This window comes from Oncorhynchus nerka, linkage group LG9b (genome assembly GCF_034236695.1).
Source record: "Oncorhynchus nerka isolate Pitt River linkage group LG9b, Oner_Uvic_2.0, whole genome shotgun sequence".
NCBI lineage: Eukaryota > Metazoa > Chordata > Actinopteri > Salmoniformes > Salmonidae > Oncorhynchus > Oncorhynchus nerka.
The window spans coordinates 18,102,802-18,124,570 of record NC_088424.1 but is presented as its reverse complement, the minus strand read 5'-3'; the positions used below and the strand labels follow the sequence as shown (position 1 = coordinate 18,124,570).

Genomic DNA, 21,769 nt, shown 5'->3' with positions numbered 1-21,769 from the left:
TCACGGCCGAGACGCACCACTGGAAGTGGTTTTTGGGCCTGCCACTCCATGGCTCCACAGCGTGCATGAATAGGCCTGACAATGAGGGTCATCACCCCACTGCTCACCATCTTGTCACCCCCCTGACAATAGCCTTTGCCTGGCCCTGGGTTCCTAACAATGGCTGGGTATGCGTGACAGGAGCTCCACAAGCTCCACTCCAGGGTTCTTTACTCAGCAGGCCAGGGCAATACAGGGCAGGCCAGGGCAAAACAGGGCAGGCCAGGGCATTACGGGGCAGGCCAGGGCATTACGGGGCAGGCCAGGGGCTGAGTCCCAAATTGCACAATATTCCCTATATAGTGCACTAATTCTGACCAGAGCCATATGGGCCCTGGCCAAAAGTAGTCCACTAGATATTTAGGGATCAGAGTGCCATTTGTGACACAGCTAGGGCCGTGCTGCTGCACCCCAGACAACCAGCACAGTCCTCTACCCTCCTCCACTCTAGCCCGGGACGCCCAGGAGGCTGGCTCTCTATCGATCCAGTATTGTTCACATGGAGCAGAAGAATGCTAATGTTCTATGAGGTAACACTGACTCCTTTGTCCAGTGTCCAGCCAGTCCAAGGCTTCCCGAGGCCCTGGTCAAAAATAGTGCACTGTATAGGGAATAGGGTGCCATTTGGGACACAAGCCCAACATTTTTTATATGTATCTTATAATAATGGTATTATAACACACCTTATTTATGGTAGCTATGATGTCATATTGAAATCTCTTACAGTGCCATTTAAATTAAATAATGCGAAGATGATTAAAATTGAATCATTTAAGTTTTGTCTCCAACTGCTTAAAACATGGGCACACAGATTTCTCCAATGCGTCTGGAAGAAACTGTAAAATGATGATAAAATGATGCCATTACAATAGCCTTGTAATGCTTAACGTCTCAGAAACACCACATCAACTGGGGCTATTGAAATAATCTTTGCCGATACTCTTGTTGAATATGACAAATTATGCTTTAGAGACAGCAGCACACCCACACTACTGCACTTAAGTTAAGAGGCAGCCGTATTTCATTTCAAGTGCGGTTCTGTCAACTGCATTAATACGAATAAAGGCTCATCCATGACCTCTCAAAACAAGTTAGTCCGGGGCTGGAAATGAGAAACGAGGACACGAACACGAACAATAGCACTTGTGAAACAGGACGGGGGTAGCCATTACACAATCACTTGATCAAGAGTGTGGAGTTCAATTATCAAAACTGTCATCACTAGACGAAGGGAAAAAAACTAGATTTATCTATTCAAGCTAAACTTACTTTGACAGAGCAATTTCCCTGTGTGTGTGTGTGTGTGTGTCTGTCCCCTGCAATTCGTATGATACATAGGTGAAATTGCCACGGGGGATCCCACTAATATTCAGAACAGGTCGATTCGTCTCCCTAATAATTTATTAAAAACAATGTAAATGCATGCCCCCGACCTCCCGATATCACATTAACACGTCATAGGCAATGGCAAAATGTATAGAATTGCAGATAATTAGCTTTAACGGTCGACATTGGGCACAAAAAACAGTCTAACTCCTCAATTTTCAAACAGAAATGGGGTGTGCCTTTGGTGGTTCATCGATATGTCATGCATGCTGCAACCCACGTAACTAGTTCATTAGCTAAGATAGCCACTTGTAGCTAGCCAGTAACTCCTCCAGTAAGATAGCCACTTGTAGCTAGCCAGTAACTCCTCCAGTATGTATTGATGTCATTTCACAGGATTTGTTTTTGGAGGGAAGCTGAGATTGGAAAGAAATGGCACTTCTAAAGCTAAATAGCCAACAAATATTTTAAGCATTAAATGACCGAGTATGATGGTGAATTGATCAGTTATACAGTTTAAAGCTGTTATTTTAGCATTTTCCCCCCCAAAGTCGACCTTTAAAGTAACTGTCCAGTGTTTCTAGATTTCTATGATATTTGAACTATAGTTCAAACTAATTTGAAGTAGTTTTCCTTCCCAAAAATGGTAATTAAGTATGTTAAAAAGCAGCTGTGTTGAAATGGTGTGGGCGTACCCCAAAAGCAGAATGGTGTGGGTGTATAAGGTCACAAAAAATATTAATGCGAGTAGATCACTGATTGGCCAGACATGATCCCCTATGAGAAAATAGCAAGCATTTTTTAAATGGTCTGTTTGTTTAGGTGGTCATTTTTCTCCAATTTATGCTTTGTCCACAAATACCAATATAGGATGAGTCAACAACATTATCTGGGTATGAGTTCACAGACTAAGTTTTCACTGGACAGTTACATTAGAACTGCAACATGTTCTGTCAGCGTCATGGCACAATGCGTAGAGTTGCTGGAAATTAGCTTTAAAACTGCAAACATTTATCTCATCCTCATGGCAAAATGTGAAGAATAGTATGAGATTAGCTATAAAACAGAAAATGTTTCTCTCTGCCCCATGAATTTTTGCAGAATTGCAGGAAATTAGCTTTAATTAGCTGACTAAAATTGTAGAATAGCATTATAAAACCACACATTTTTCTCTCTGCCCCATTGCAAAATGTGCAGGAAGTCAGCTATTTCCCCCCCCAAAAATCAGTTTTCCCTAAAAACGAATCATGTTTTATTTTTGGGGGGATTGGGGGCCCTTCCACTTTTATTGTTTTCCCCTCAAAATACCCCTCAAGAGAGGCATAATAAATGAAACGGTGTAGAATTGCTGGAAATGCGTCCCCCCCCTCCCCCTACTTGCCATTGGTATGATATGTAACAAATTCCAATTCGTGGGGAAAAACATTATCTTCTTATATAAATATAAATATTTTCTCATAACTGTTGAAGCAGCCGTGTATGTTTGTCAGTAATGATAACTATATACAAATACAGCTATTCTCCCCTTTCCTTGTGGGTTCCTTGACAATGCATACCTGTATTTCATTCCCCAGAGAAGAGTTGTGATTGGTGCAAGGGAGGCTTCCTAATAACGCTTACAGATGTCACTTAGATTTGACTCTTTCTCCCAACAGCACATCTCCATTATCAGGGGTCTATACAGAGAATATTCAGTATGGAGCTCTAAAAAACTGTAGACCAGTTCTCTGAGAGTAAACAACAAAATCTTGGATATTTGAAAAAGCTAAAATGTCCATTTCAGTTCCAACATGCTCCACTAAAGCACAAGAGATTGCTTTTTTTTGCAATATATATATATAACATTTAGCTATCAGAGCAGCTCAGACCAACCTGCTACGTTGGCCACATCTGCAGTGCTGACATTCTGGGTATTAGGTCGTACTCTGAAGGTCACAGCTGGGCCCACCACTCTGTAAAACCACACACACAGTGAGATCAGACACTCCACACAGGATCAATGAGAAATACAGTTTTTACATGGTGGTAAAGCATTATTTTTCTGCCCTCTTGCCTTACAAAGAACAGACCAGGTCATTAACCCAATGAGTCCTCTAACCCCTTTTAAACAGTGTGTGTTTGAGCTACAGACTTCTGTGTAATTAACGGGGGCTGAGCTAGAGCGTTTTTTTTGTGAGACAAGGGCAGATCCCGAAGGGGCCCAGGGCCATGTCTTTTTTACAAAAACGACCATAGAGGCAAAATGGTTTGAGCTACAAACTATGAAAAGCTGAGACTCCTACGAACATGAACTATGATGCTCACAAGCAACACAATGCCGCTTACAAGGTACACAAGAGTCATTAGAAGAGGAACTTCTACATAGAAGATCATAGGAAATCCCAGGACATAGTGTCTATAATACTGGTATAAGCTCACATAGTTGCTATCACAAACTCCACACAGCTGTCACTGACTAGTTGGATATTCATTTCTCACGAAGTAAAACATTTCTGTACTTACAGCATTCATATAAATGTGTTTTTGCTTTTGGCAGACCTTGTTTTTTTATTGACATTTGTCAATTAAACTCGTGAATGCAGATGTTTATGTCAAATAGTTTTGTGCTGTACGAGTAGCCCTGATTGTCCTTGGAAATCAAATGGTAAAACACTTCAGTGTGAGGCTAAATGTAAGGGCTGGACATGCAGATAAATGAACGTCAGATAAATGAAAAGCCCATTTTTCCTGGGGTCTCAGGACTGATGTTAAATCAGAGCCGTACACACACAGTGATTGAGTAGTATTTTACCTCTGGCTACCCCATAAGCTGTTAGAATCCCTGTAGCCAAAGGAGCCGTTTCCGTAGGATACCTCTTGAATCTCAATGTGCCTCTGAGTGTTTTACAAACAACAAATGACAAGGAGGGTTTTGGTCTCGGATTAGGTACACATACTTTGTGTGTGTCCCTTCACCGACAGTCATAGGGACAATTGCTTATGTACAGAGCTTTGTACATTTTGTGTGTAATGAAAAACGCTGTGCAAATGAAATGTACAGATATTATTTTTCCCCTCACAACGTATTTCCAAAGAGCAAATCTAGGGTGGACACTGGGCAAATACTATTCATGCTGTAAAAATATATCTTGAGCTGAAAAGTGCTAAAGGTGATGAAGGAGGGCGAACCACCCAGAATAAAACCAGGTTATGGCAACCTATTGAACAGAAACTGTTTTGCTGTACAGTATGTTGAAGTCAAAGAATGTATCCAGCCAGGAGGTTAAGGTATCAAGCAATGTGTGGAGGATAACCTCAACCAGCAGCCAGCCTTTCAACCACTCTATGATATTCACCCCCGTAACACTCTAGATGTATAGATTTTTCACATCTATTAAGAGTTAGATCTATTAGCGGTTGAAAAGGAACATCACTCACTGTGACTTCATAACACATTGATATGTTTCCTGACCTACGCCAGGGGCGCCATGCGGCCATTTTATTTTAGAGGGGGCACAAAGTACGTGAGAATGGAGGGGATTAATTGAACATCTGAAAAAGAAAAAAAAAACAGGACAGATGTGAGGGGGCATGTGCCCTTGTGTCCCATATGGGCATGACGTCTCTGAACTATGCCAACCGCCTCCCAATAAAGGTTTTTCAAAATTCAATACTACAGCAAAAGTAAATAATGTACTTGTGATTTTCAAGCTGAAGCGCTTTCTTCAGCAGACTATTACTCCCATGTAAAAGCGCTCGCTTGAAGTATGTTAGAACCAATATATATATAGAATGTTGAACTGTCATTGTCCATCAATCTTTTGTTTTGTGATTCTACAGTGAAAATAAATTAATCTTGTCTAATGCGTCTTCAGTATTCAGTAACACATAGGCTGCATTACAAGCAACCAGCGAAGGTGCATTTCCCCACCTAGTGGTTATACTTTGTAATGAGCAACATATGAAGTCAGACATTACGTCACCCCCATCAAATTGGAGTCTGACTACAGTCGGTAAGTGTTGCGCAACAACTATTATTCAGAGTGAACTAATGCTACACGATTCTGAAGCAAACCACCCACATTGACACATCAAAACCAACGTCTCTGCTTTCAACCGCCATGTCCGGCCTGACATGATCAATTCAAGACGTTTCTGACAGCGGCGTCTGTGTTCTCCTATTCTATATCGTCCGTTCGATCATACAAAGTAACACAAAGATAGATGATTGATTCAAGTATGTAGAACATTTAGCCACAGTGTCTAACATACTGTGTTACTACATATAACGGTAACATTGAATTACCCTGTATGCATGTATCTATATTTTCCTTCATTATGGTAAACATGATAGACACTAATTTCAAGGTCCTACAGAACCAAGTCATGCTTGCACAAATGAGTCAACATGAAAGGTGAGAGGAGCCATGCTGGCTGGGCTGAATTGTGGGCCCAGTATTTGATTATGTGGAGGGCCATTCTCCCAGGCTCCTAGGTGGGGTGGTGGTCTAGGATCAGCAGCGGTTAGCTGCAAGGAGTGGGACGGCCCAAATAAGCGTGGCGGCTTGGACAAATTGTCCAGGCTGCTCCCCCTGCTGGGCCGACTCGGAGCTCTAACAAAGGGCCCCAGCTCTCTCCCACCCAATCCATCACTCTCCCATACCAAGGCCCTTTCAGTTTCAGAAAGGGACAAAGACAAAAGGTACATTAGCCCAGCCCTGTAAGGCCACCCATGGGCTGAAGGGCTGAATACAGAGCAGTGTATACCTTCCCTAGCGCCGTGAGGTGCTTCAGAAACAAGGGCCATTCAGAACCTTATTCACAGTGTCACATGATACGGAATCGGCCAATCCCTACCTGTACCGCCAACAATCAAGCTTAGTAGTTAGAAAGACACAAAGGGGGCCTATCAGCCCATACAATACTCCCTTTCTTATGCCTGTCATCAGCACGTTGCATTGTATTTATGGCGGTAAAGTGTTCTCGCATACACACTGCTACGGTTATTGAGTATAGCAGTGCATGTTCACTTGATGAATGACTGCATCACAATGACCACAATGTCAGACTTGAACACAAGGTAGGAAAGAGGCCCATCGTAAAGCAGTGTTTACCTGTGGGTTACAGGGCATGACGGTTCAGGAAATGAACTTGTGACAGGTTATGACACCATGTCTTTACAGAATGCCCATAACATTTCCTCTTTAGTATTATTTTGAAAGTCTTTAAATAATGTGCTTCAGTGCAATATCTAGCTGTGCATTTGTGTGCAGAATGTGTGTTTGGTCGATTTTGGTTAGACTATGTGAAGGAGATGCCACTGACTACGCAGACCAGCACAGTGTGTCACTATATACTCTCATTTCGTTGAGGATGGCTTTAAAAGCCTCATTGCATTCTAAGTGTGTGTGTGTATGCGTGCGTTTGTGAGTGCGTGTGTTTAAAGTCAGATACCTGCAGGGAGAAACATAACGATTTTGGAGAAAGAGAGGGAGGTTCATGGAGAGTTCAGTCCTGTTCATAATGATTGCAGCCAGGTAACCAAAAATAATGGAAACACTTAAGAAAATGAATGGATACAAAGTATATTGAAAATAAGTGCTTCCACACAGGTGTGGTTGCTGAGATAATTAAGCAATTAACATCCCATGATTAGGGTCCAGTATAAAAATGCTGGGCAGGCAATTAATGTGGCCAATATTTTAGCTACCATGGTTATGCCCTATAACATGACAATGCCCCCATCCACAAGTTTGAGTGGTAACCGAATGGTTTGATGAGCATGTAAACGATGTAAAACCTTATTCCATGGCTGTCTCAGTTACCAGATCTCAACCCAATTGAACACTTATGGGAGATTCTGGACCGTCGCCTGAGACAGTGTTTTCCAACACCATCAACAAAACACCAAATGATGGAATTCCTTGTAGAATGGTGTTGCATCCCTCCAATAGAGTTCCAGTCACTTGTAGAATCTACGACGTGTGCATTGAAGCTGTTCTGGCGGCTTGTGGTGGCTTATTAAGACACCATGTTGGTGTTGTGTTTAAGCCCCTCAGTTAACGTTTGACTTGACATGGTGCTCATGGCACCTAAAGCATAACTGTATCCATGGAGCTATTTTTATATAGTATAAACTCCCTCCGCACACTACCCTGCATTTCAGTCTGCATTAAATTAGTGGATGTATACCTATCTACAAGCTACAGGCGATTACTCTACAACCCATTTTAGATTCTACCCAGCACCGTATAAGATTCCAGAGTAGAATCAAATCTAGTCACGTCTGTTTTAAGCATGCAGTCAAAATGACTAGTTACATATAAAGGTTACATACATAAAAGTGGTATATTCCGTGTTTGTTGTTTCTGTTCTGTTTTGTTGAGTGTGTGAAAAATCTATAAAAATGTTCATCGTGAATAAAATACATACGAGAGCTCCAGGAAGTCAGTCATCTGCAGCTTGGCCCGCCGTGCCAGAATCTCCATCAAGTGGAGTCCCTCATCAGTCTGTAGCGCGCTGGGGAGAGAAAAAAATACAGAGTTCATCAACAGAGTTGTCACCTTAGCCTGTTAAGTGTGGGTGAGAGCTCCGACACATTACATTCCTGTCACATTCAGAGAGGAGAGGGGACACGAGAGGCACGGAGGTCAGGGGGATGGAGGGTAGGAGGGGAGGAGACGGGGGAGCGGGGAAGGGAGTGAAGCCCAAAGACAGGGAGGTGAGAGGGTAAGGGCGTATCAAAGGAGGGAGGGACAAATAGGGAGATGAGGGAGGCAGGGAGACACGGAGGGAGGGTGAGGTATGAGAACTGGGGGAGCAGGTGTTTCCTCTGGAATGATGAATCACCTGTGTGCTCTGCTTGTGTCCCAAATGGCACCATATTCCCTATATAGTACACTACTTTTGACCAGAGCCCTGGTCAAAAGTAGTGCAGTATAGGCAAAAGGGTGCAATTTGAGACATAACCACTCCCTAGACTTCAAGCCAGACAGAGAAGTGCAAATGAAATGGTGCATCGGCACCACGGTGGCTCAGTTCAGCGCTGGCCACAGCTAATGATGTACCCCACCTCTAAAACACAGTCAGAGTTTCTGATGACCAGGGACTCGGGAAGATATACATTTCAGTGCAAACCTCAGTCCTAGTTAATCACATAACGTAGTGGGAGTATGGAGTTTAAAAGGAGAAACAGTCTAATACAGACATTGAGAAAAGTCATTGCTTTTCCACAGCCCCAGCCCAGCCCCCTATGGAGAGTGGAGGCCCACCAGACCTGATTATGATGGAATAGTGAAGGGATGTGGGCTCCAGTTCCTGGTGGTCTGATGGGCTGTGGGTTCTGTGCCCTGGAGAGGGACTTGACCTGAACACCTTCAAATCATCATCTACTGAATGATACGCACGTGGGATGTTTATTGCACATGCATATGATATACCACACTGGGGTATGGTTTTGATTCATGTAAATAAAATTGTTTGTCAATTGTCAATGCTACATAAATGAATGATTTATTTACGTGCATGAATATGAGTCTAGTACTGAAACATTGAAAATAATCTAGGGTAATATATTCAGTGAGCGAACCCCTTTTTTTTAAAAAGTCATGGTAAATTACTTTCCCAACAGTGAGTTGAAATGTGGAATGAGAAATTACTCTGACAGGGACACAGTAGGCCTTTGGGTGTCTAGCATCTAAAGCACATTTCTGTTTCCATTTGTAATGGTTTGTTTCAAGGCAACTCCAGCTATGCCTATTCAAGACAGGATACAAAAATAAAAAGTCATGGTACAAACAGAACTGTACCAAAGGATCCAAATGGTTGCTACTGATCTAGCGTACCCAACACAACACCTGTCAATTCACCATAGTTGGCCCTGGCCTAAAAAAAAAGACTCCTTTGCACTATACTAAATGCAATTCCGCACAAACATCAATCCTTGAATGATTAGCTGTGGTTGCCTCATTCATTACTTATGAAAGGTACTACTCACACTGTGTCAGTGATGACATAGCCATAGTCATCATCGGTTGTTTTCTTCGTGGCCACAGCAGCTTTGACATCTAGCTGCAGCTCCTGGACGTTCACTTTCTTCTTAAGGGGCTCCGGGTAGACCATCTTGGCAGCCGGAGGCTCCACTGCCTGGATCCAGCCCTCCACCGCAGCCACCTCCTCCACGTCCATTGAGTGGGTCGACTTCTTTTGCACTGCCGCCTTGATTACGTGACCATTTAAACCAAGATTCAACGCCACATGTGGACACAGTGCATTTCAAATCATTGAGGATGACACCAAAATGTTGTAGCAACAGAGTCATTGTGGTTCTACTTACAGTGGCAAGAAAAAGTATGTGAACTCTTTGGAAATACCTGGATTGCTGCATAAATTGGTCATAACATTTGATCTGATCTTCATCTAAGTCACCACAAGAGACAACCCGTCTGCTTAAACTAATAACACACAACCTATTGTATCTTTCTTGTCTATCTTGAATACATCATTTAAACATTCACAGTCTAGGTTGGAAAAAGTATGTGAACCCCTAGGCTAATGACTTCTCCAAAAGCTAACCTGGAGTCCAATCAATGAGATGAGATTGGAGATGTTTGATAGAGCTGCCCTGCCCTATAAAAAACACTCACAACATTTGGAGTTTGCTATTCACAAGAAGCACTGCCTGATGTGAACAATGCCTCAAACAAATGAGATCGAAGAAGACCTAGGATTCAATAATTGTTGACTTGCATAAAGCTGGAAAGGGTTACAAAAGTATCTCTAAAAACCTTGATGTTCATCAGTCCACGGTAAGCTGTCCTGCAAAGATGACTACAAGAGCACAGCGCAGAATGCTCAATGAGGTTAAGAAGACTCCTAGAGTGTCACCCAAAGACCTACAGAAACCTCTGGAAATCGCTAACATCTCCTTTGATGAGTCTACGATACGTAAAACACTGAACAAGAATGGTGTTCATGGGAGGACACCACGGAAGAAGCCACTGCTGTCCAAAAAAAACATTGCTGCACGTCTGGAGTATTCAAAAAGAGCACCTGGATGTTCCACAGCGCTACTGGCAAAATATTCTGTGGACAGACGAAACTACAGCTGAGTTGTTTGGAAGGAACACACAACACTGTGTGGAGAAAAAAAAGGCCCAGCTCACCAACATCAACACCTCATCCCAACTGTAAAATACGGTGGTGGAAGCATCGTGGTTTGGGGGCTGCTTTGCTGCGTCAGACTCTCATCGACGTAAAAAATGAGATCCCAAGTTTATCAAGACATTTTCCAGGAGAATGTAAGGCTATCTGCCAATTGAAGCTCAACAGAAGTTGGGTGATGCAACATGACAACGACCCAAAACACAGAAGTAAATCAACAACAGAATGGCTTCAACAGAAGAAAAACACCTTCTGGAGTGGCCCAGTCAGAGTCCTGACCTCAACCCAATTGAGATGCTGTGGCATGACCTCGAGAGCGGTTCACACCAGACATCCCAAGAATATTGCTGAACTGAAACAGTGTTGTAAAGAAGAATGGTCCAAAATTCCTCCTAACCGTTATGCAGGTCTGATCCGCAACTACAGAAAACATTTGGTTGAGGTTAATGCTGCCAAAGGAGGGTCAACCAGTTATTAAATCCAAGGGTTCACATACTTTTTCCACCATGCACTGTGAATGTTTACACGGTGTGTTCAATAAAGATGTGAAAACAAATACTTGTTTGTGTTTGTCTACTGTTGTGACTTAGATGACGATCAGATCAAATTTTATGACCAATTTATGCAGAAATCCAGGTATTTCTAAAGGGTTCACATAATTTTTCTTGCAACTGTATGTGTAATATGGTCTTCACCTCGGCCAGAGTGGTCTTACTGCGGACATTCTCCAGACCGACATCCCTGCCCTTGCCCAGCCCTGCACCCACACCAGCCTGGCCGGGGGAATCTCCCCGGAGTCTCTGGGCTGGGGACTCACTCTTATCCAGGTACGCCAGAAGCTTTCCAAATAAGCCGGCGGCATCCTGGGGCTGAAATAACACAGAACAATGTCACGGTGATTTAGCTACAGCACAAACAACACAAGTCACGGTGATCTCAGGAAGCACAGAAATAACAAATACGAATCAATCAGAACTACATTATGGCTTTTTTTCCCCATCTTGATTATGAGACATGTTTTGTTACAATCCATGTGTACTGAATTGAGGAACTGTTTTGATAGGGGAGAGGAGGCAATTTGCTTCTCTCATCAAATTCTAGGAAAGCAGGAAGCAATAGGACAGAAGCCAATGATAAATGTTTGAAAGATAGGTATGCAAACTGACAACATTACAATCCATTTTTCAAAACATTCTTCTTCTCTATGTTGTGTATACTAACTGTTTTACTGTCTACAGTACATTGCAGATTTATTATCAAAATCCTTTTGAAAATCAGCTCTTCTGGATGATTCATACCCTACACACGGTATAATATCACTGTTTATAATGTCAGTATTCCTTTTGACATTTCCACTTTCTTTCAAACCCTTTATCACTTTTAGAATCAAAATGGGGGGTACCTTGTCATTGGAGCCTGCTGGCTCTCTGTCTCCCTCCATTTGTCGCTCTGTCAGGAAATAACAGAGACTGAGTGTTTACTGACAACAAGAATAATATTAAGCAGAAAAGCAAACCGACTCTGCATATCTCAAATAACAGCCACGCAGATATACTCTTCCCTTCACTCTTTTAGAAGGAGAAGGGAAACTTATGGTTTTGTCAATATTTTTAGCTGATACTTTTTTGCCAAAGTCTGACTGCATTTCAAATCAACAGAGCAGCCAATATGAACTAGTCACCCTGAAGTTTGCATGGAAAGACAATGAGTATACAAAGGTGTTGGTGAGTTAATACTACAGATGGAGGTCTTCTCCAAGTAACCAGGTCTGTCAGGTTTGTGTACCTTGGACCACAGACTCCTCTAGGGGAGTGCTCTCCGGAGCTGTTTTCTCTGTGGCGGATGGAGGGTCACTGTCCTCCTCCTGTTCCCCGGGCCCCTGTTCTCCAGGCCCCTCATTCCCTTCCTCATCCTCCTGCTCCTCTTCCTCCCCCAGGTCCCTTGGTCCTGGTCTGGCCTGGGGCTGTTTTTTATCCACTACCTGCATTCACATTTACATCTTGGTCATTTATCAGACACTCTTATCCAGAGAAACTACAGACAGTGCATTCAACTACGGTGTCTAGGTAAGACAACAAAACATCACATTCATTCCAAATAAAATCTTCCTAAAAAAACGCAGCTATCAGCAAAATCAGTGCAAGTAAGAAAGGTGTGAGGGTTTGTGCAAGAAAGACAAGTACAAAAACGATGTTGTTTATTCTACCTGTAGGGCGTTAGCGATCAGTGTAGACAGCTGGTCCAGGTCTTTTGGACTCATGTCTTCCACGTCCACATTGTGTCTGCCCACGTTCTTCAGAACCTTCTGGATGAACACCTCTGTGGAGGAGGAAAGAGGAGAGGGGATGAGAGGAGGATGGGAGAGAAGAGGAGGAGAGGACAAAAGAGAAGATGAGGAGAGAAGAGAAGGAGAGGGGAGAAGGGAAGAGAAGAGAGGATGAGAGGGAGAAGAGTTCCAACTATGGTAGATGTCAATGCCTTAATTAACAACTAATAACATGCTATACCGTTATTTTCAGCGGATCCATAACTATTGATAGCGCTAATTTGTTCACGTAGGAATAATAAGGAAGAACTTGTACAGTAAAAAGCAGCACATACCATCCATTGGACTGAAGGGGTCTTTTGGACTAGAGGGTTGACTGGCTCCAGCTGTCTGGAGGAGTAAAAGTCTATCCAGGTTGGGTGTTTGGGATTGAGAGTTCTCTTTAGGCCCAGCACTGTCTATACTGTTGCTGTAGGAGGGGCGTAGCGGGGAGGGCAAGGTTGGGACTTTGGGGGCCCCCCCGGTCTGGGGCGGTCCCTGCGCAGACAGGTAGTGCCTAAGGGCAGCCACAAGGAGGTCTCCATCCCCTGCAGAGTGTCTGTCCTGGTAGGGAGGCTGGAATAAGGACAGTGGGGAAAAATGTCCCTCTCCCTGGGACTTGGGCCGGTAGTAGTCAGAGAAGACGCCAGATTGGTAAAGGTCACTCTGCAAGATAATAAAACACATTATTGGTGTATTATAAGGCATTATATAAAGGTAATTATGTAGCATTATACATTTACTTCATAGAAAGTGTTATCAAATAGATCAAAGTGTTCTTCTTTACTTAGTGCTTCACTTAAATCCCCAGCTGATACACCACCATCAAATGAAATGTTAATGGCTAATATGTTAACAGTAAGAAGAGAGTATGTAATATCTTCCTAAGCAGTACACTATACGGACGGGTCAACAACACTCTAAGATCCATCCATCTCCCACATGCTCATCTCAAACGAAAGCCCCCCAATGTTTTCCACCAACCCCATCCTTAATAAATAAAGGGCTACTCTCCCCATTCTCGATAAATAAAGGGGTACCCTCCCCAACCCCTCAATGCCTGGACCTCAGCAGGGGTTTGGCCCTCTCATTCAGCTAGGCCATGTTGGTCACCCCCCTCAACAGAAATGACATAGAGCCCATCATGTGGGTGTTACTAATTAAGGAAGTGAACTCCTGAACCCTCGGTGGGCATTATCTCCCTCATAATAATCTGGCAGGAAACTATCCCTGTGAATGGTCAACCCAACAGCCATTCACCAACCCTTCAGAAGGAGATAGAAAATGATACAGCCCCCACAGCGTCAGTTTGTGTGTGTGTGTGTGTGTGTGATGTGTGTCTGTGTGATGTGTGTCTGTGTGTGTGTGTGTGTGTGTGTGTGTTTATAGAGACGTGCATCCATGGAGAAGTAAAAAAGGATCCAGCTGCTCATCCCAGGCTAAAGCAAGGGCCTGGGGGTCTGGAGGGCAGGGTTCTGAAGGTGGCCAGGGGGGGGCCCTTACCTTGCTGGGACTCTTGGGGCCAGTGGGGGACGAGGCCTGGGAAAGGAGGCCCAGATGCTGTAGGACGTTCTGAAGGTTTCTACTGAGCTCCACCTCCACAGGCTTGATCTTTTGGTCTCCTGGGTCCATAGCCTGGGTAGAGGGTCTGGACCAGACATGGAGAGTGAGAGGTGTGAGTAAGTGTACGAGAGACAGCAATAAATAGATAGAGAAAGAGAGAGAGATGGAAAGAGACAAAGACAAAAAGAGAGATAGAAAAAGGAGAGAAGGAGAGAGACAGTGGTTAGAGCGTTGGACTAGTAACCGAAAGGTTGCAAGTTCATATCCCCGAGCTGACAAGGTACAAATCTGACTTTCTGCCCCTGAACAGGCAGTTAACCCACTGTTCCTAAGCCGTCATTGAAAATAAGAATTTGTTCTTAACTGACTTGCCTAGTTAAATAAAGGTAGAAAAAAACGGAAAAAAAACACATGAACAAACAGCCAGCCATAAGGAACAGACAGACAGATAACCTGGACTATCCAGAGCTAGAAACTAGACCCGTTCAGACATAAACCAGCTCATCAGTCATCATATTCTAACATGTGCACTCCTAGAGTCTGCCTGCCTGTCTGTCTGCATGCATACGTGTGTGTCCGTGTGTGTTTGCACAGGTGTAATGGATGGTGCTGCCTGCTAGAACAGTGACCTGGATTTGCTGCTGCTATAGACATGGGGGCTGGAGTCCTGTAGGCGTCTGTAGGGGATCTTCCTCAGCTTAGACAGCTCCTTGGACAGGATCTGCTGGGTGGCCTCATCCTCCCAGATCAACCCTGCAACACATCAACAGGAATAACACTCAGAATGTCAGACTAGAAAAAAATGATTGCACATATACTATCTGTCAAGCCTGCTCCCGCTCCCCCTCCCTGGCGCTCGAGGGCGCCAGGCTACCCGTCATCATACGCACCTGTTACCATCATTACGAGCAGCTGTGCTCATTGGACTCACCTGGACTCCCTCACTGTGTTGATTGCCCCTGTGTATATGTCTGCTCCTCTGTGTTGTTCCCTGTAGTTGCATTTTGTCGTGTTGTGTTTATGTCCAGACGCTGTCCCCGTTCCGTTACATGTCCGTCTGTGTTAAATGGTTCACTCCTTGTACCCGCTTCTCATCTCCTGTGTTGGGCCTTACACTATCAATTGCATTATGTGACAAATCACAAAATAACTGTTTTTAATCCCTGGTGGATTAGGTCAAAGGTCACTATGGATGTCTCAAATGGCACCCTATTATCCATAGGGCTCTGGTCAAAAGTAGTGCACTATAAAGGGAATATGGTGCCATCTGGGACACATCCTAGGTCATTCTCATTCTGTAATATGTTCTCTCAGCATGTTAGTAGGTTTATAAGATGAAAGGCTACATGATGAGCTCCATATGTATTCCCCTCTGCTTCTTAATACTAATATACAGTACATAACTACAGCACGTTTTGGCAACACAACTGAGGACTGGTGCCAATACCAGATGGGGTAGCGGAACCAAATGTAACTCAGAATATGGCCACGCACACTTGAACAATTCAACAGAGACATTCCACAGATGAGAGGCAGCGTCCATGAGAGATACAAGCATCACTAGACTGCACAGCAAACAGCATCTGCAATGACATCCTTATCTTGGTAATAGAAGGAAGAGCACAGTACACATGTCACTTTGCACAGTGCACCTTACTGTTAGTGAGCGTTTGGCTAGATCGGGTTGGGATGACTTCTATAAATCACATTTCCATGAGAAGGCATGCGTTGTTATGGGTTATCAATCTTTAAAAAAGTTGTATAATCAGTAAAACCATCAATAACATAATAAACGAGAGGATGGATTTAGAAAATATGTAGATATGGGCACATTGGTCTGATAATACATCTATGTCCTCTTTTTTAAATACATAGGTATGCAAATGTGCTTTCATGGCTACCAGATGAGAGAGTCAAACAATGTAGATCTCCCAGTGGTGGGTGCTTCCCATGATGCTATTGAGCGGAGCACAGAAGGTAGAGGCCAGGGTTCTGGAACCCAGCCAGCCTTCTAGATCCACCACAGCCTGATGAGGGAGGAGCAGTGGAACACAACAGAACACACGGAACCCACCATACTGCTGTCTGCTGCTACAGCCTGGCCTGCCTGCCACACATCACTCAACTGAGCAGGGCCGGGCTCAGTAACACAGGGAGGACTGAGAGCCAGCTTTCACCATCAAACACACATAAAATAGCTGTGCTCAATTGAGGAGAGCTAAGGCAGGGTTTTCACAGGAACCAACGCTATGTGGCACCGCAGCTTGATTAACTGTAACCCCCACCAAGTCATTCACACACAGCTTAGGTTTTCACAACCACGCAGGCGAAACGGTTCCATAGCAATGGGATATAAAGGAGAGGTCCGCTTGGTTGGGCAGCTGGGGTTAACAGAGAGCAGTGAGAGGGAGGGGGTCAGGGTTTGGGTATTACAAACGACGGGACTAATTTAACAGAAATAGCATTGCAAAATTCTAGTAACTTTCCACAAATTCCCATGTTTTTCATGAGGGAATAAGCAGGACATCCAGTGGCCTTCCAACTAGGATTTCTGGACCTTAGTGTTTAGTTTAAGGCCCATAGCTCTGTGCTACATCAGCAGGGTTTGTTTTTGTGATGAGGAGAAACAAGAGGCAGGTTGGTAGCTTTGAATCTGTGGAGGTGTTTCTGTGTTTCACCCGACCAGCACTCAGAGGGTCAGAGCAGAGGCAGCGGTGGCTGTTATGTTGAATAATCTGAGGCCATTAGGCCCGCGTCCCAAATGGCACCATATTCCCTACATTGCACTACTTTTAAACCCATAGGGCTCTGGTCAAATGTAGTGCACTACGTAGGGAATAGTGTGTCATTTGGGACTCCCCCTAGGTTTGTGCTGCTCGGCTCATCATGCTGCTCTACCACGCTCTGTTCTGGGTTTGAAATGCAGATGCTCTTTGGAGTTTTGTTCCCCTAATGCTTTTTCAGACAGCCAGGGTAAATAACTCAATAGCATATTTCATTTCTGCTGGAGAGGTTGATAAAACCGCCAAAATTCATCAGTGCTGTGCACTAGAATATCACTCGCCCATCTAGAGCTGCTTTCTAGAAATGTATGTGGATCTCAGGTCCCACTAGGCACAGACGTCAGTTCAACGTCTAGCTTTGATTTACATTTTGGTTGAGTTTTCAACTAATGTCAATTCAATGTGAAATCAACCAAAAATGGCACCCTGTCATTATCGCCGCAGAAAGTAGGGGTGCTGCAGAACCCCCTGATAAACTGAAATCATTTCCCCCAAAATGATATTACCCCTGTCTGAACAGACAGCAGTAAAATACTTCAAAATACTACACGTGAGAGCATCATTTTACCAGAGGATCAATAGCTTCTAAAAAATAGCTGTGGAATAAGTTTTATCACAGCACATGCACCAAATACAGAACAGCTTGTTCTCCATAGAAGGATTTTGGAACCGCTAACACTGGCACTTTGACACTAGCAATGGCTGCCAGTTCTGACTTGAATGGGAACTGCCATGTATGGATTATATTTCTATTGTTGGTTGCGGCTGTCAGTTTGCCTTTGACAAATGTTTAAATACAAATCGTGAGACAAATGTAGGCCTACCGTTTGGAAAGCTAATGCCTACTGCTGAAAAGAGAAGACTGATCTGTCTATAGAAACTAACCATTCTCTTCATCATGTAGCCTTTTCGTCTTATAAATATACTAACATGCTGAGAGAACATATTACAGAATGAGAATAACTTAGCATGTGTCCCAAATGGCACCATATTCCCTTTATAGTGCACTACTTTTGACCAGAGCTCTATGGGTAATAGGGTGCCATTTGAGACAGATCCAGTGACCTTTGACCTAATCCACCAGGGATAAAAACAGTTCTCTGTGTTTCCTTTTGTGAATTGTCACATAATGCAATTGATAATACATGTGCCACCATTTTTTCTAGTCTGACATTCTGAGTGTTATTATTCCTGTTGAATTTTTGAGCGATTCTGAGCCAACAGCACTGTTTTTCGAAGTACCTTATCTTGAGATATTGACACAAGAGCATCGGCCATGCTTCATCTTTATCATTGGGTGAGTGTGTCACTGGAAAGTGTTTTTTGTAGCCTACTGTAACCTATACTATATATAGTACATTCGGAAAGTTTTCATACCCCTTAACATTTTCCACATTTTGTTACGCTACAGCCTTATTCTAAAATTGATTCAATAGCTTTTCCCCTTATCTACACACAATACCCCATCATGGCAAAGCAAAAACAGTTTTTTAGAAATATTTGCAAATGTATAAAAAAAATAGAAATATCACATTTACATAAATATTCACACCCTTTACTCAGTACTTTGTCGAAGTAACAGTACTTTGTCTTCTTGGGTATGACGCTACAAGCTTGGCACACCTGTATTTGGGGAGTTTCTCCCATTCTTCTCTGCAGATTCTCTCAAGCTCTGTCAGGTTGGATGGGGAGTGTCGCTGCACAGCTATTTTCAAATCTCTTCACAGATGTTCAATCAGGTTAAAGTCTGGGCTCTGGCTGGGCCACTCAAGGACATTCAGACACTCCTGTGTTGTCTTGGCTGTATGCTTAGGGTCGTTGTCCTGTTGGAAGGTGAACCTTCGCCACTGTCTGAGGTCCTGAGCACTCTGGAGTAGGTGTTCATCAAGGATCTCTCTGTACTTTGTTCCGTTCACACTTGGCATTCAGACCAAAGAGTTCAATCTTGGTTTCATCAGACCAGAGAATCTGGTTTCTCATGGTCTGAAAGTCCTTCAGGTGCCTTTTAGAAAACTCCAAGCAGGCTGTCATGTGCCTTTTACTGAGGAGTCGCTTTCGTCTGGCCACTCTCCCATAAAGACCTGATTGTTGGACTGCTGCAGAGATGGTTGTCCTTCTGGAAGGTTCTCCCATCTCCAAAGAGAAACTCTGGAGCTCTGTCAGAGTGACCATCGGGTTCTTGGTCACCTCCCTGACCAAGGCCCTTCTCCCCCGATTGCTCAGTTCGGCCGGGCAGCTAGCTCTAGAAAGAGTCTTGGTGGTGCCAAACTTCTTCCATTTAAGAATGATGGAGACCACTGTGTTCTTGGGGACCTTCAATGCTGCATAAATGTTTTGGTAACCTTCCCTCAGATCTGTGCCTTCGACACAATCCTGTCTCAGGGCTCTACGGACAATTCCTTCGACCTCATGGCTTGGATTTTGCTCTGACATGCACTGTCAACTGTGCGATCTTATATAGACAGGTGTGTGCTTCTCCAAATCATGTCCAATCCATTGAATTTACCACAGGTGGACTGCAATCAAGTTGTAGAAACATTTCAAGGATGATCAATGGAAACAGGATGAACCTGAGCTCAATTTCCTAGTGTCACAGCAAAGAGTCTGAATACCTATCTAAGTAAACTTTTATTTTTCATATACAATACCAATCAAACGTTTGGACACACCTGCTCATTCAAGGGTTTTTCTTTATTTGTACTATTTTCTACATTGTAGAATAACATTGAAGGCATCACAACTATGAAATCACACATATGGAATCATGTAGTTACCAAAAAAAAGTGTTAAACAAATCAAAATATATTTAATATTTTAGATTCTTCAAAGTAGTCACCCTTTGCCTCGATGACAGCTTTGCACACTCTTGGCATTCTCTCAACCAGCTTCACCTGGATTGCTGTTCCAGTCTTGAAGGAGTTCCCACATATGCGGAGCACTTGTTGGCTGCTTTTCCTTCGCTCTGCGGTCCAACTCATCCCAAACCATCTCAATTTGGTTGAGGTCAGGTGATTGTGGATGCCAGGTCATCTGATGCAGCACTCCATCCCTATCCTACTTGGTCAAATAGCCCTTACACAGACTGGAGGTGTGTTGGGTCATTGTCCTGTTGAAAAACAAATGATAGTGGGACTAAGCGCAAACCAGATGGGATGGTGTATTGCTGCAGAATGCTGTGGTAGCCATGCTGGTTAAGTGTGCCTTGAATTCTAAATAAATTACAAACAGTGTCTCCAGCAAAGTACCCCCACACCATCACACCTCCTCCTCCATGCTTCACGGTGGGAACCACACATGCGGAGAACATCCATTCACCTAATCTGCGTCTCACAAAGACACTGGTTGAAAAGAAATATTCGCAAATATGGACTCATCAGACCAAAGGACAGATTTCCACTGGTCTCATGTCCATTGCTTGTATTTCTTGGCCCAAGCAAGTCTCTTCTTATTATTGATGTCCTTAAGTAGTGGTTTCTTTGCAGAAATTCGACCATGAAGGCCTGATTCACGCAGCCTCCTCTGAACAGTTGATGTTGAGATGTGTCTGTTACTTGAACGCTGTGAAGCATTTATTTTGGCTGCAATTTCTGAGGCTGGTGACTTTAATTAAGTTACCCTCTGCAGCAGAGGTATCTCTGGGTCTCCTTTCCTGTGGCGGTCCTCATGAGAGCCAGTTTCATCATAGCGCCTGATGGTTTTTGCGACTGCACTTTGAAGAGACGTTTTGACTGCCTTTATGTCTTAAAGTAATGATGGACTGTTGGTTCTCTTTGCTTATTTGAGCTGTTCTTGCCATAATATGAACTTGGCATTTTACCAAATAGGGTTATCTTCTGTATACCCCCCCCCTACCTTGTATCAGGAATCAAGGTAAGACCCAGATGCAGACACGTCGAATTGACAATGGTTTAATATTCCAACAGGGGCAGGCAATAGACAGGTCAAGACAGGCAGGGGTCAGTAAACCAGAGGTTGGGCAACGGTACTGGACGGCAGGCAGGCTCAGGGTCAGGGTAGGCAGAGGTCAACAATCCAGAGGTTGGCCCCGGAAAAGTGACAGGGAAGATTTTAATGTATCAGAATTTTAAGAAATATAGGCCTACCGGTTCAATATGCGTAATCAATCAGGGTGTCCATCCACGCAGCCAGCGCCATCAATAGACAAGCGGTATCGGCCAAATGAAGCACATTTACATGTCCTTAAAAACAGCCTATAACAAATTACAAAAACACTATTCCCCGTGTTTTGATGTGTAGCATATTCAAAACGTTATAAACCTATTGTTTTATTGATTTTTAATTTCCTAAAACAATAATTGTCCATCTCATGGTTCAGCTGTCAGAGATTTGAGCACCAAATGCATCAGGGAATTGCATGCATGGGCCTATTAGGCTTAGGTGTTCACTGTGTGATATGAATATTTAAAAACTAAATATAAAAGGAAGAAAAGCTTAGGCCCTAGAGAGAGAGAGATATGCCAGCAGCATGCTACGACACCAACATTCATTTCTTTATACTTGTCAGATAGGCTACAACGTCAACTATAGGTCTACAGATTGGACTATAGCCATACATAAGTACGTAGGCAAAAAAAATGTATCTGATTTATAA

General features: G+C 43.5%; 1 protein-coding gene across 1 annotated transcript in view; it reads right to left on the bottom strand.

Annotated features, from left to right (window-relative positions):
* LOC115114364 (receptor-type tyrosine-protein phosphatase N2-like) overlaps positions 1-21,769 on the bottom strand; it is a 212,412-nt gene that overhangs the window by 149,261 nt on the left and 41,382 nt on the right. Inside the window, exons 4-13 of the mRNA XM_065013389.1 lie at positions 15,004-15,127; positions 14,315-14,459; positions 13,108-13,477; positions 12,713-12,825; positions 12,292-12,487; positions 11,909-11,955; positions 11,202-11,375; positions 9,341-9,561; positions 7,777-7,863; positions 3,238-3,317 (exon numbers count right to left, since the gene is read on the bottom strand). Coding sequence (XP_064869461.1) covers positions 3,238-3,317; positions 7,777-7,863; positions 9,341-9,561; positions 11,202-11,375; positions 11,909-11,955; positions 12,292-12,487; positions 12,713-12,825; positions 13,108-13,477; positions 14,315-14,459; positions 15,004-15,127 — 1,557 coding nt within the window. The remainder of the gene's footprint in view (positions 1-3,237; positions 3,318-7,776; positions 7,864-9,340; positions 9,562-11,201; positions 11,376-11,908; positions 11,956-12,291; positions 12,488-12,712; positions 12,826-13,107; positions 13,478-14,314; positions 14,460-15,003; positions 15,128-21,769) is intronic.